At 38.7% G+C, this 15,088-nt stretch overlaps 1 protein-coding gene across 1 annotated transcript in view; it reads left to right on the forward strand.

The window, feature by feature from the left end:
* Positions 1-15,088, forward strand: part of LOC127430252 (membrane-associated phosphatidylinositol transfer protein 3-like) — a 162,251-nt gene that overhangs the window by 132,029 nt on the left and 15,134 nt on the right. The window contains exons 13-15 of the mRNA XM_051679924.1: positions 1,518-1,634; positions 12,125-12,241; positions 13,965-14,113. Of these exons, the coding sequence (XP_051535884.1) occupies positions 1,518-1,634; positions 12,125-12,241; positions 13,965-14,113 (383 nt within the window). The remainder of the gene's footprint in view (positions 1-1,517; positions 1,635-12,124; positions 12,242-13,964; positions 14,114-15,088) is intronic.

A 15,088-nucleotide genomic window follows, 5' to 3' on the forward strand; every position in this document is an offset into this window, starting at 1 on the left:
AAGTAATATAAAAGACTGGTAAACACGATCCCCTTGATCCAGCTCCAGTGTTATGGCAACAAAGAAGGTCCATCTACACCTTAATCCACTGAGTGATTTATTTCTGAAATACCATAGGTTATAAAACCCTTTTTTTATCACTGGAATATTTCCCACAGTGGTAGGTTAAATGGCAGTATGAAAAGAAGAAAATAACACATTTCATTTTAATTCAAATGTTCCCACTGAATAAGTGTTTATATCTGCATTCTGAATCAAAAGTTACTGGTAGAATTGCAGAGACCTGTAAAATAGCAGTATTTAACCAATTTTAATTTGCAGAGATGTTTATCTTTGAGATTAATATCTGTCTACCCTTTAAGAAGTAAGTACATTAATTCAAAAGGACATCACTGCAGACACACATTTGGTTGTATTTTGTTTTTAACACCATAAAGGACACAGTGTGATATTCTTATTTTGCATCAAGTTCAGATGTACTGTAGACCAGTTAATGGTGAAGTGTATAATTTCTTTTTTGCAAATTTACATTCTTCAAACTGTTTAATGTGCAGAGACAACTATGAGAAAGCCATTTGCAAGTTTGTACATTAATAAACTGTGGCTCTGTGGTGCTTTAAAAAAATTGTGCTGTTTGTTTGCATCGTCCGACATGTCAACTTGTGGCTCAACCACTGACTTGAGTTTGGGGGAGGGTTTACCTGTTTGTCCGAACAGTGGCGGAAGGGGCAATAGGAACTTTTGGTTAACCTGTTCGGAAAGTTTTAAAGCCTTATGAGAGAGTTGTGATTGTCTGCTAATATCAGTGCTAAAGGGATAGTTACACACCCTCATACCATCCCAGATATGAATGACTTTCTTCTGCAGAACACAAATTATGATTTTTAGAAGAATATTTCAGATCTGTAGGTTCTCACAATGCAAGTGAGTGGGTGCCAAAATTTTGACACTCTAAAAAGCACAAAGACATCATCAAAGTAATCCATATGACTCTAGTGTTTTAATCCATACCTTCAGAAGTTATATGATAACTGTGTGTGAGAAACATCAATATTTAAGTTATTTTTTTGCTAGAAATTCTCCTCCCTGCCCAGTAGGGGGTGATATGCATGAAGAATGTGAATCATCAAAAACACAAGAACAAGAATGTGAAAGTTAAAGTGGCTATTGACTGAGCAGGGAGGAGAATTTGTAGTAAAAAAGGACTTAAATATTGATCTGTTTCTCACCCACACCTATCATATTGCTTCTAAAGACATTGATTTAATCACTGGAGTCATATGGATTACTTTAATGATTACTTTATTGCTGACCTATGTGATTTTTGGAGCTTCAAAATTCTGGCACCCATTCACTTGCACTGTATGCAACAAAAGAGCTGAAATATTCTTGTTAGAGAATAAGATATATAGTTCAGCTGATGAAAGAAAGTCATACACATCTGGGATGGCATAAGGGTGAGTAAATGATGGGATAATTTTCATTTTTGGGTGAACTATCCCTTTAATATTTCACAGGTGATGCGCTGTGACTATGTGAAAACCCAAGAGACGGACAGCTCTGACTCCGCCCTCTTCTCCCCTTCCAGTCCAAGAGAGAAGTGGCTACGCAGGCGCACACACGTCAAGCTGAGGGTAAGCACGATACAAACATGCCCACAAAAAGATGTTCACAAAAATTGGTGTACACACTATCACCAACAGTACACTGGAAGACCTCTAATCATCCTTAAACTTTGCACCTAGCGATGTATAGACATGGTGCAAGTTTGATCAATATCTATTGTGATTTGTCACACTTATTAAGGTATAATACACTTCTCCTAGAGACCAGCTGTGGCGGGAAGGAGAATAAAATCGAACTCCACTTCAGACCAAGCAATCGAACCAAATGTGAAAACAACCTAATTGTATCCCTCTGTGCATAAAATTTGCTGAGCAATGTTAGCCATCCATTAGATCTCAGTGTGAGACGAGTACCTGTCTGCAGTTTCAGACAGCCAGACACACTATTTCAAGTAATACTGTGGACTGCAGCAGAGTCCTGACTTTGTAAAAGAACTAAAAATATCCCCCCTCTGCCAGGGCTTTGAGTTTCTCAAATGTGCCATAAAACCTCTGCGTATGTGGGCAGAAATCTGCACTTTACAAAAATAAGCATCACTTCTGACCTTGATTCACTGCTCAGAGGCACAGCAACACAATTACCGAACAGTGCCTCTGAAAAACCACTGTGCAGGTTTACTTGGATTTTTCAGTGCTCAAAAACAACATCATGAAGAATTCTTTCCAGCCCTTCATTGAGGTTAAGTATAGCTCACTGAAACACTTCTGTGTCGGCAGCAATACCTTTTCTTTTCAGAAGGAATGGTGTTTTGATCACTCAGGACCAGAGGTGGGTAGTAAAGTGCTACATTTACTCCGTTACATTTACTTGTGTAACTTTTTGGAAAAAAATTTAGAGTAGGTTTAAAAGTGGGTACTTTTTACTCTCACAAGTAAATTTCTAATGAAATTTTTTTATTTTTACTTATTTACAATGGGCGGCGTTCCTGTCCTTACTTTACTGGGTTTAATTTTAGTTAATGTGTAATTTATTGAGAGATTATTGAATGGGACTTTTACGACAGCGGAAGTTCATACAGCTATCACTGCTGCAGTATCAAGCTCTTCAAAGTGAAACACTTTCTTTGCTCTGCACAGTGAAAAAAGAACAGCTTAAATTTCAAGATTAAAAATCTCAGCTTCAATTTAAGGCAGCATGTCAAGGTCAGTTGTGGCTTTTCTGTCTAATGTGATGGTCATTTTCAGGGTGATTCTGTAACTGGGCTCTTATGACATCAGTTTTTAAGTGTACATTTTTAAATCAGTGCAGCAATATATCAGTGCACTATGTCCCGCGTCCCGCATGTCATGAGCAGTATTTACGCATTTTCTGGCAACTATCGCAGCTACTTCGTGCTGATTATCTGTATAAATTCAGCATGAAATACAAAGGAAGGAAGCAGTAATCTCCCAGCTCATAAATCTTCTCCACGGTGGATTATGGGCAATTAACCGTCATCGAGTGTATGTCGAATGTACACTCATAATTAGAGTGCATTGTGGGTAAGAATGAGTGAGCAAAAATAGGGAACGAGTGGCTCACTCAGAATTCAGACACTCCTACAAAATGGCGGACACCCGAAATAGTGCACTATATAGTGGATAGGGGGGCAGTTTCAGACACAGCAAGTGTTCCACGACCGGGGTTGGTGCCTTATGCAGGCTGCGTACTCTGCGTTTAGAGAGCAGCGGTACTGCTGTACAGAACTTATCTAAATTCTTTCGACACTGAAAACTGTAACTACACTGAAATAAGAATCCACGCAGGACTTTAAATCTATGAAATAGCGAAAGTAGGCATTAATAAAACGTGATCTTGCTTTGGTTTATATTTCAGCATTATATATAATGTCCCTGTGGGATGTTTTAACCGTAATAATTTCTAGAAAGTTTTCCAAACCTCTCTTCTTATTGACAAATTCATCCAGATCTGACAAAAGCCCTTAAAGTGACAGTTCACCCAAAAATGAAAATTCTCTCATCATTTCCCAACCCTCATGTTGTTCCAAACCTGTGTGACCTTCTGTATTCTGTGGAACACAAAAGATGTTAGACAGAATGTTAGGGACTGACAGTCTCGGCCACAATTCACTTTCAAAATATAGAGAAAAAAACACTCACTGAAAGTAAATATTGACTCACTAGGCAAACATTCCGTCTAATATCTCCTTATTGTGTTGCATAGAAGAAAGTCAAATGAGTTTGAAACAACATGATGGTGAATGATGACAGAATTTCCATTAATTATAATAATAATAATAATAAAAATAATTCTGTATTGTAATGTTTTCTATCTGAAAGGACTAAATATTAAATGAAACAAATGACAATAAAATACAAAGTAATCTCTTCAGTAATCAAAATACTTTTTGAATGTAACTTTATTCTAATTACCAATGATTTAAATTGAAACTGTAGTGGAATAAAGTTACTTATATTTTGTATTTTAAATACGTATTCCCCTTACATGTATTCCGTTACTCCCCAACCCTGCATGTTAAATGTGTATTATGTAATGTAATATAGGGGAGTTAACGTCCATTATGTCATTTGTGAAAGTAACGAGTTACTCACTACTTGAGGACTCTTTTAATTGGATACTTTCTTACTCAAGTAATTATTTATGTTAGTACTTTTACTTCTACTTGAGTAATTATTTTTTAAAGTAATTGTACTTTTACTTGAGTACAGTTTTTGGCAACTCTACCCACCTCTGCTCAGGACCTTGATCTAAAATCGCAGTTATTTCTAAAGCCCGCTGAGCTAGAGTTTGATCAGAGTGCTCGCTAGCCTTTCAAGTCAAAGGTTGTTTTATTCAAAAATGTTGATTTTTTTCAAAGACTCCCCTCACATTATATGCTGTTTCTGATCACCTAATGTTTTGAAACACTGCCAGTGTCTCTATCTACACTGATCAGCCACAACATTAAATTCACCTGCCTAATATCGTGTAGGTCCCACTCGTGCCACCAAAACAGCACCAACCCGCATCTCAGAATAGCATTCTGAGATGTTATTCTTCTCACCACAATTATACACAGCGGTTATCTGAGTTATCGTAGACTTTGTCAGTTTGAACCAGTCTGTCCATTCTCTGTTGAGCTCTCTCATCAACAAGGCATTTCCATCCACAGAACTGCCGCTCAATGGATGTTTTTTGTTTTTGGCCCCATTCGGAGTAAATTCTAGAGATTGCTGTGTGTGAAAATCCCAGGAGATCAGCAGTTACAGAAATACTCAAACCAGTCCATCTGGCACCAACAATAATCCATGCGATTATAATCAGCAAATCATGTGGCAGCAGTGCAGTGCATAAAATCATGCAGACACGGGTCAGGAGCTTCAGTTAATGTTCACATCAATAATCAGAATGGGGAAAAAATGTGATCTCAGTGATTTGGACTGTGGCATGAAAACCGCTCTGTACAATTGTGGTGAGAAGAATAACATCTCAGAATGCTATTCTGAGATGTGGGTTGGCACTGTTTAGGCAGCATGAGGGGGACCTACACAATATTAGGCAGGTGGTTTTAATGTTGTGGCTGATCGGTGTATATGTGCATGTGTATACTGTATGTGCACCCTCTTCTTGGCTCAGTGAGTGATTTTTCACTTTAGTGGGTGATACTTTTCCAACAAAATGGTGCTAGTGCCAGAGCTGGTGCTTGGCCAGGAAAAGAACTGGCCTGCGTTTCATCTGACTTCAGAGCCGAATGATAACGTTACTGACTATGTTACTTTAAGGGGTTATTCACCATAGTCATAATTTATTATTTACTCACCCTCATATTGCCCAAAACCTTTATGACTTTCTTTCTGCTGTGGAACACAAAAGAAAAAACTTCCATATTCAGTCATTTTTCCTTACAATGGAATTACAAGTAAGTCAGGCACCCTACTGGTGGAAAGAGGCATTTTAGGCAGAGCTTTTAGGCCCATATCTCCCCATTATCACTAGTAACAACCACTGCAGTTTATTCAACCATGCAGCGGATTGGATCCATTCTACGAACATTCATGCTTTTCTTACACAGCAAAATGCCTCTGTGTTTGGAGCAGTCTTGTGGAATGCCACAGCGCATGCCCACATGAGTGACACTTCACTACACCTGTCAGCTGTTACTGTCAGGATGTGTGTCAGAAGATCCACTCTGTTGTGTGAATGTGCTTTTTCATTGCACCAGCACATTTGGTAGTATGCTGTAGGTTGCTTGTGTGTGCATATTGCACCCGTTATGTGTGTTTGTTTGGAAGCTCATCAAATGCAAGCATATATGGGCCCATGCCAACATGAATTATTGACTTACTTAATCAATATGCAAATGTATGCAAGCTGGGAAATATTTAACTGCTTCATTAAATTACAAATCTGTGCAATCAGGCTCATTAGTTTGTATGGGCTGATGATTTACAGGGCTGTACATCTCTCTGAGTGCTCATGTAGTGATGCCATGCTAACATGATAACAAAACGTTAACAATATTAAAGTACTTCTCATGGTGACATAGGGCGTGGAGCAGGGCCTGGCAAGAGAGGGCGTGGAGCAGGGCCTGGCGAGAGAGGGTGTGGAGCACGGCCTGGCGAGACAGGGTGTGGAGCAGGAGACCAGGGTGGAGCCAGTGGCCAGAGAAGTGGCTCCAGGAAGGGAGCAGGGTCAGGAGGCCTGGGAGGCAGCCACAGGGCAGGGACAGTGTCAGGAGGCCTGGGAGGCAGCCACAGGGCAGATGGGACAGAGTTTTGGGCTGCAGCCACTGGACAGGTTTCAGGAGGGAGCAGCTCAGAGGGCGGAGCCATGGAAGTCTCAGGGATTGGCCACAACAGGGGAACAGTCTAAGTGGCTATGAGCACAGGCAGTGGCAGGGTAACAGTCTCCATGGTCATGAGCACAGACAGTGATGAGGGAACGACCTCCGTGGTCATGGGCACTGGCATTGATGGGGGAACAGCCTTTGTGGCTGTGAGTACAGGAAGGGACAGGGGAACGATCTCTGTGGTCGTGGACACTGCTGTGGCAGTCTCTGAGGGCGGAGCCGTGGCAGACTCTGAGGTCATGGTGACTTGGCATGAAGGGATAGGTGTACTGACTTGACAAGGCATGGCAGACGTGGCGGCTTGGCATGGCAGGCGGCACTGCATGGCATGCCGAGGCAGACATGGCTACATGGCATGACGTGGTAGGAATGGCGGTCGAGGCTTGCAACGCTGGCTCGTGGCCAATGGCAGGCATGGACGCTGGCTCGTGGCCAATGGCAGGCATGGACGCTGGCTCATGGTCCATGGCAGGCATGGACGCTGGCTCATAGTCTGTGGCAGACGTGGGCACTGGCTCGTGGTCCGTGGCATGCGTGGACACTGGCTCATGGACCGTGGACGCTGGTTTGTGGACCGTGGCAGACGACTCAGATGTGGCAGCCATTGTGGAAGTGCTGAGTCCTTCATCAGACACTCCCACAATGAAAGACATGGCATGACGTGGTAGGAATGGCCGTCGAGGCTTGCAACGCTGGCTCGTGGTCCGTGGCAGGCGTGGACGCTGGCTCGTGGTCCATGGCAGGCGTGGACGCTGGCGCATGGACCCTGGCTCCTGGACTGTGGCAGGCGTGGATGCTGGCTCGTGGACCGTGGCAGGCGTGGACGCTGGCTCGTGGACCGTGGCAGGCGTGGACGCTGGCTCGTGGACCATGGCAGAGGACTCAGGTGTGGCAGCCGTTGTGGAAGTGCTGAGTCCCTCATCAGCCACTCCCACAGTGAAAGACGAACCGCTCAGCACCAGGGCATAGTCCATCAATTCTGCCAAAGTCCATGTGATTTGACCTTGAGGCAAACAATACTTGATAGGCTCTTATAGTCCAAAACGAAAAATGTCCTTCAAAGCAACATCATTAAAGTTTACCTCGTTGTCCAAATCACAAAAGTCCACCACAAAATCCTCTAGGGAACGATTCCCCTGGCGGAGACGCAGGAGTGCAACTGCTGGGTTCATTCTGGTGGTCGAGTATTCTGTAATGTTACAGAGCAGGCAGGACAGACTGAAGACAGGAATGGATGAGGACGATGATGATGTGAGAACCCAAGTGCAGTTTATTTACAAATCCAAAGACGTGAGTCCAAAGTGAAAACAAAAGAGAATATACAGTAAACCAGAACATTAACTAAACTTCAATAAACTTCACTATAAACAATGACTTGACTTGACTAACACCTTGAAGACTGACATGACGTTACACCATCAATACTTAACTCCGGACAAGAGAACATGAGGGCTGTAAATACAGACAAGTGTAGCATGACAACCAATGGGAAAACTGAATTAATAACAAGTTAACAAGCAGGGTTGGGGAGTAATGAAATGCATGTAATGGGATTACGTATTTAAAATACAAAATATAAGTAACTGTATTCCACTACAGTTACAATTTAAATCATTGGTATTTAGAATACAGTTACATTCAAAAAGTATTTTAATTACTGGAGAGATTACTTTGCATTTTATTGTCATTTGTTTCATTTAATATTTAGTCCTTTCAGATGGAAAACATTTATACATATAAATGATGCGATCCAAAGTGCATTTGAACAGCGGTGAAACACTTTCTTACGATGTGTTACATTCATACGAGCAGACAGAGAAGTAAGTTTGAAGTAAGTTTGGAGAACAAGAAATAGAAATAAACCTTGTGTAAATTGTCAGCTTTACGCTAAGCTAAAATGCTATTTCTAGCCATTTTATGTGCACGTTACCAGGCACGATCATATGTTTTTTATCAAGAAAATTCACGCTGGATCATAATTTATTTTTTTCTAGTAAAACCTTTGATATTAGGGCAAAAATCGTATTCTTGATAATAATTTTTGTATTGTTTTCCTGTAAAAATATCTAAAAATCCTTAAAACAAGATCAATTTGATTTATCTTGTTTTAGAAACAACACTGCATAAGATATTTAGGTTTTTCAGAGAATGTATTTTTAACATGTGTATTTTGTCTTACTGTACTGGCAGAGTTTTTATAGTCAAAACAAGTGAAAAAATCTACCAGTGCTGAAGAAGTAATCCAAAGTATTTAGAATCTGTTACTGACCTTGAGTAATCTAACGGAATACATTACAAATTGCATTTTACAGCAGGTATTCTGTAATCTGTAGTGGAATACATTTCAAAAGTAACCCTCCCAACCCTGATAACAAGACACATGAAACCAGATACTCATCCACAATGACAGGAACAAATGAGGGGAACAGGAAATCACATTACAAGGACACATGACCATAATCAGGGACAGGAATTAAACTAATTTCAAAATAAAAGGCATGAAAACAAAACACGAACAAAAACGCATTTTAATGTGACAAGAGCACAACAGTCTGGTTCTCCCTCTGGGAATGTATTTTTAACAATTGATTATAAGCCTTTAAAGACAGACTTTCCATGTACGAAGAGGCTGTTAATCAGTTGTATATGCTTCTGTTGAAGCCATCAGTCTGCATTATTTCATCTTAATAAAAAAAAATACAAATAAAAAAAAATTCATTTAATTTCTGGTAAATAGCTACACACTATCCACCAATAAGAGAATCGCAGCAAACAAAGTGTGACAAAAAAAGCCCATTAGTAGCCACACACACCAATGACACACTGTGAATGGTGCAATCGACACTCTCAAACTATTTATATATTTGCATACAGTATATTTGAATATTTTTAAATTTATTGTTTCTATACTTATAATCAACATCTTCAAATCAATAGTTTTATGTTTTTATTGTTTTTAATTTGATTACAACATTGACAGTGCTTCATTTAGTTCATTCCCTCATAAATGAAGTTATTAAAGGAATATCCAGATTCAGTACAAGTTCAATCGACAGCATTTGTGGCATAATATTGATCACCAAAACATTTTTATTTTGACTTGTCCCTCCTTTTCTTAAAAAAAAAAAAAAAAAAAAAAGCAAAAATCGGGGTTACTGTGATGCACTTATAATGGAAGTGAATGGGGGCCAATTTTTGAACGTTAAAATACTCAAAAGTTTTTCAAAAGTATAGCCATAAGACATAAAGGATATGCATGTAAACATGATTTTAGTGTGATAATATCGCTTACTAACCTTTTCTTTGTAAAGTTATAGCCAGTTGTACAACTTTGTTGCTATGATGATGTGATGTCAACAAACCTTAATTTGACTGTATAAATGACAATTTAAACAACTTTATAGCTCAAATAATACACAAGTTTTAACAGAAGAATTAATGCAAGTGCTTTTATAAAATGATAAGCTTCACATTTCTGTGTTTAAACCCTCCAAAAATTGGCCACATTCTCTTCCATTGTAAGTGCCTCACCGCAACCTTGATTTATGCTTTTTTTAAAGAAAAGGAGGGACTTGTCGAAATTAATTTTTGTGGTAATCAACATTATGCCACAAATGCTGTCGATTGAGCTTAACTTGTGTTGAACCCGGAAAATTCCTTTAATTACATAGTCCTTTACTTTTGTCTTATTGTCTGATTTTCAAATACTTTTTGCTTACATATTAAAGTTTGTAATGTTGTGATTAGAGCTGGTTTATTTGGTTCATGACTTAGAACTGTTTTATTAAGGATTTTAAGAAATCCCTATGTAAAAAATTAAGTGGGAAAAATACTTCCGGAACCAAGATGGCTGAAAAAGTGGGCGGGAAACTGTTGCACTCTATTCAACTTATGAGCCAGAGAAACTAGCGTGCAGCCATCTTGAAAATGTTGTCTCAGAACTTCCGTTCTATCAGTTCTATATAGATATCTATGGTGTTGATGTCAAAGTGTAATTAGCTAGCAAAATGGATTTACAGGTTATAGAGCTGTCAAAAGCTATCATGAGTATTTTAAAGTGTTCAGGGGATGTCTTAACAACTGTAAGCAGACCGGCGAGATTTTAAAACAAGAGAACTTCATTCATAAATACACAAGATCCTACCTTCAATCTGTGGACGTACTGATATTCTTCTGTGCTCACGAAACTACAAAAGACAATGCAAAGTCATTAAAAATATCTCTGGAAGACACCTCTGACCATCTTCTCATGTTATTCACCCATGACGTTATAGTTAAGGTGAGTCGGTTTTTTGAGCGTTAAACTGGGACGGGGGGAGTGGTGACACTATATTTATATACACACATACACATGTGAAAGTGTATGTTTTATTTTATATTCCATTTACAACTATTTTAATCACATTTAAGCCTCTAAAAAATGTAGGGTGACAAATTAATTTTAAAAAGTACAATTGTAATTTTCTTTCATGTTGAACTTGCATATGTAATAATACGAGCTGTCAATATTGGAAATTTCATATCAACTACACATTTTAACACAAATTATTAACAAGTTAAAACCTAAAAATTAAGCAGAATTACATGTATAACAGTTAAACGCTTGTATTATGAAAAAGTGCAGTGTGTCATAGCTGTCCGAATGTGATCTGCCAGGTCCAGTTTACCTCCGCGGGTGTCGGAAAAAACGAACATTAAGTGTGACAGAAAAAACACGTCATGAGCATTTTCACATATTAAAGGGGTGGTGTAGTCCATCAACTCTTGGTGAAAAATACTTTCTGTGCTCCCACACGTAATCCATTTTGATCAACTCTTCTCAGTAGCTTCAATACAAACAGGAAGTTAGATGACAAAATTCAGAAGAGCGGAGCGCGGGGGTGAATAAGGTGAATAAAGAACCCCCTAGAAAGGCCCTAGCAACCACCCAAAACACCCTAGCAAACACATGGAAATGCAATAAAAACCACTCAGAACACCATAGCAACCGCCCACAGCACTATTGCATCATGCAAAATTTGCACCACTAAGTCCAGCTTTTCTAGTTCTTTTACAACAGAAACTGCCACAATTCAACTTTATAGCTGAAATTGTATAGCTTTTTCTTCTTTTTTTTTATTTTCTTTTTGTTCTAAGCCCCAGTGGATTTCTTCACTAGAGATGCTGATATGTGAGAAGGACTTCTAAAAGTTTGGTTTACAGGAGAAACATTTATACATTTCAAAGCCTTTCCTTTGCTCTGTAAAGCAGCAGAGTAAAAGCTTTTTGCATTTATCTTCCTCTCTCTGTTTGTCTGCTAGCATGAAGGTGACTGTGGCCAGTTATTTTCAGAATTTGCATAGCTCTGTGTTTTGGTTGCTTTAATTTCCCATTTAAGTGCCACTGCCTCAGCAGGGACTGTGGGATTTATCTTCACTGGGGTCTGTGTAGAACAGCTTTATCACTGAAATTAAATTTATTGAAGAAGGAAAGGATTAGAGTGCAACATTTTATTTTATTTTATTTATTTTTTTGGAAGGACTGTACTGCATACTTATTTAACTTCCCCTTATTCGTATTTCACCTTTCAGAACATTGAATAATACTATTGTCAGTGTTTTTGCTCACATTTCATTCCTTTTCTTCATTATTTTTCATGCCATACTCTCCTGTGGTGATAAAATGATTGAAAAGGAGAAATAACCATGTATTACCTCAATTTGTCTACAGAATGTCACCGCCAACCACAGAGTTAATGATGTCATCGCAACAGAGGATGGGCCGCAGACCCTGGTTGGTCGCTTCATGTATGGACCACTGGATATGGTAACCCTGACCGGGGAAAAAGTGAGAGAGCAGTATACACACTTAAGAGTGACTTGAAATCAATGAAATTTGCCAATTTTCGGCAACATGAGCGACAATTATCAAATCAAATCAAATCACTTTTATTGTCACACAGCCATATACACAAGTGCAATGGTGTGTGAAATTCTTGGGTGCAGTTCCGATCAACATAGCAGTCGTGACAGTGATGAGACATATACCAATTTACAATAACATCAAATTAACACAACACAATTTAAACATCTGTTATACACATTATTACACTCAACAATATACAAATAATAACATACACTGTACAGTATACAATACACACAATATAGATACACATTATTCAATAAAAAAGTATATATAGTATATATAGAATGTACAGTAGGTTGTATTGTACTGTATTGACATTCAGGCTGTCGGCTGATAGTAAGTTGTTAAGAGAGAATATAATATAATAATAATAATAATAATATAACTTATGACAGACCGGTGTGAGATATAAGAGTAAGAGTAATAAAGTGCAGTGCTGATGTATTTTGATCGTGGGAGATCAAGAGTTCAAAAGTCTGATTTCTTGGGGGAAGAAGCTATCATGGAGTCGGCTGGTCCTGATGCTGCGATACCGCCTGCCCGATGGTAGCAGTGAGAACAGCCCATGGCTCGGGTGGCTGGAGTGACAGGATGTAGGCATGTCCAGCTATCTAACTACGTTGAGAAAAATTTAACTTTGTTAATGAGCAGCATCACAATGTGTTGACTAACAATAGGAGTGATGACACTGGAACTCATATGATCTGTCTCCTGTGAGTTACTGTAGTTGAGTGTCTGTAAAATGGAGAATGTAATACTACTGTGTGCGATTTTACTCTTCTATATGATTTGTCTTTGCACACATACATCGATGTAATAATAATAATGATGCATTGGAAAACTGTATCCAAAATTGGTTTATTCTTGCTTTTATAATCAGTCATCTTGTTCATGATATGATGTACAGTAGGTAATGTACTTACTATGTAATATATATAAATACTTTCTCAAACAGAATGTTAAAGGGATAGTGAAAACTGAAAACTTACAATGAAAGTGAATGGTGACTGAGGCTAACATTCTACCTAACATCTCCTTTTGTGTTTTATAGAAGATAAAAAGTAATATATGTTTGAAACGACATGGGTGTGAATAAATAATGAAAGAATTTTCATTTTTGGATCAACTATCACTTCAATTTTAAGCAGCAAGAAAACATATTTCTTAAATAAATAAATAGAATGAAGTCTTATTTTTTACCCGCAGTACATCTAATTTGTGATCAGATTTTAAAAAGCTATGGCCAGTGACACTTGCAACGAACAGTACAACAACCTTGTGACCTCAAAAGTAACTCTAAAATGCTGTTATTGTGTACAGAGCATTACTAAAAATACATTTATCAGGCTTGCATTTCTATGCAACCAAACAGTTAGCATAAATGTTGAGGGTTTTTCCAAATATAATGCAACAGTTTTCACTGTATTTGAAAAATCGCTGTTATTGCTATTGTTGTGTTCAGAGAGCATTACTGAATATACATTTAAATAGGCTATTTGTATGCAACCAAACAGTCAGAATAAATGTTGAGGGTTTTTCAAATACAGTGCAACAGTTTAAGGAGTATGTCTCGATCTTTGTCCATTTTACTCTGTCCATCTCAATTTCTGTTTCTTATTGAACTGTCTGTTATTTTGTCTCTCAGGTCGATGTGTACGTGATGACCCAGCCCCAGTCAGGTCGCTGGGTGCACTTAGACACTGAGTTGACTGGAAGTAGTGGCAGAGTGACCTACACCATCCCTAAAACCAAAAAGCTGGCAGTGGGAGTCTACCCCATCAAAATGGTTGTGAAGTAAGTCAACACCAAGGGCCTTTCTTTCAGTGGGCCTCTGAATATTACTTGTAATGTATCCAAAATAGTTGTGCTCTCAAGGTTGTCTCAGCGGGGATAATTTGCGGGGAAACCAAAGACAGGGTTCCCACGCGTCCTAGAAAACCTGGAATTTTGCATTGCAGTTTTCCAGTCATGGAAAAGTCAAGGAAATTATAAAAATACCTAAATGTCCTGGAAAATAATTGTTTGTCCTGTAAATATTTTTGAATTATAAAATGGTTTGACGCAAGGTTTTTGTTATATGTACAAAAACATGATAACTGTCGGGACTTGGAATTCATATCGTTTTGTCAATGCCGCCGGCTGTGCATTGTGAAACAAAGTCAATGGTTAAAGGCGCCTCATGATTGATTACAGCTGTGGCCAATCGTGTACTTGTCTACGGCAGCACGTGCGCAGTGAGAAGCGGCACTTGTGAAACTTCTCATTCATAAACAAACTGAATGACCTGGAATATGTACCGACAGACTGAATGAGAGGAGCATGTTGTTCGTTCGCTTCAGCATCAGCATGTGAGTCTACTTGTTCATCACGGAGAGAAAAGGGCAGTAGAGCTATTAATGCATAAAAGTCACTGATGTTTATACACATTGAGGGTCTTCACATGACTTGCATCAGCACTGCCGAATACATTGTCTATGAAGTGACACGTCAATGCAACCTCGGCTCCAACTTCACACCAAAGTGTTTTTCACACATGTTTTTGCCTCACAAATGATGTCTTGGAGTACAAAGCTACAATAAATATTTTAAAACTGTCCAAAACGGTCTCCTAATTTATTTTAATTAATTATTACCTTATCATTTCCGAGTATCCAGAGACCCCAGTTATTGAACTACAGTAATTACATTCACCAAACAAACAAACAAACAAAATGCTAATAGACCTCAACATAACGAGTCCTCTTTTTACTTTCTGCATTCAAAGCAATT

This window comes from Myxocyprinus asiaticus, chromosome 39 (assembly GCF_019703515.2).
Source record: "Myxocyprinus asiaticus isolate MX2 ecotype Aquarium Trade chromosome 39, UBuf_Myxa_2, whole genome shotgun sequence".
In the NCBI taxonomy this organism is placed as follows: domain Eukaryota; kingdom Metazoa; phylum Chordata; class Actinopteri; order Cypriniformes; family Catostomidae; genus Myxocyprinus; species Myxocyprinus asiaticus.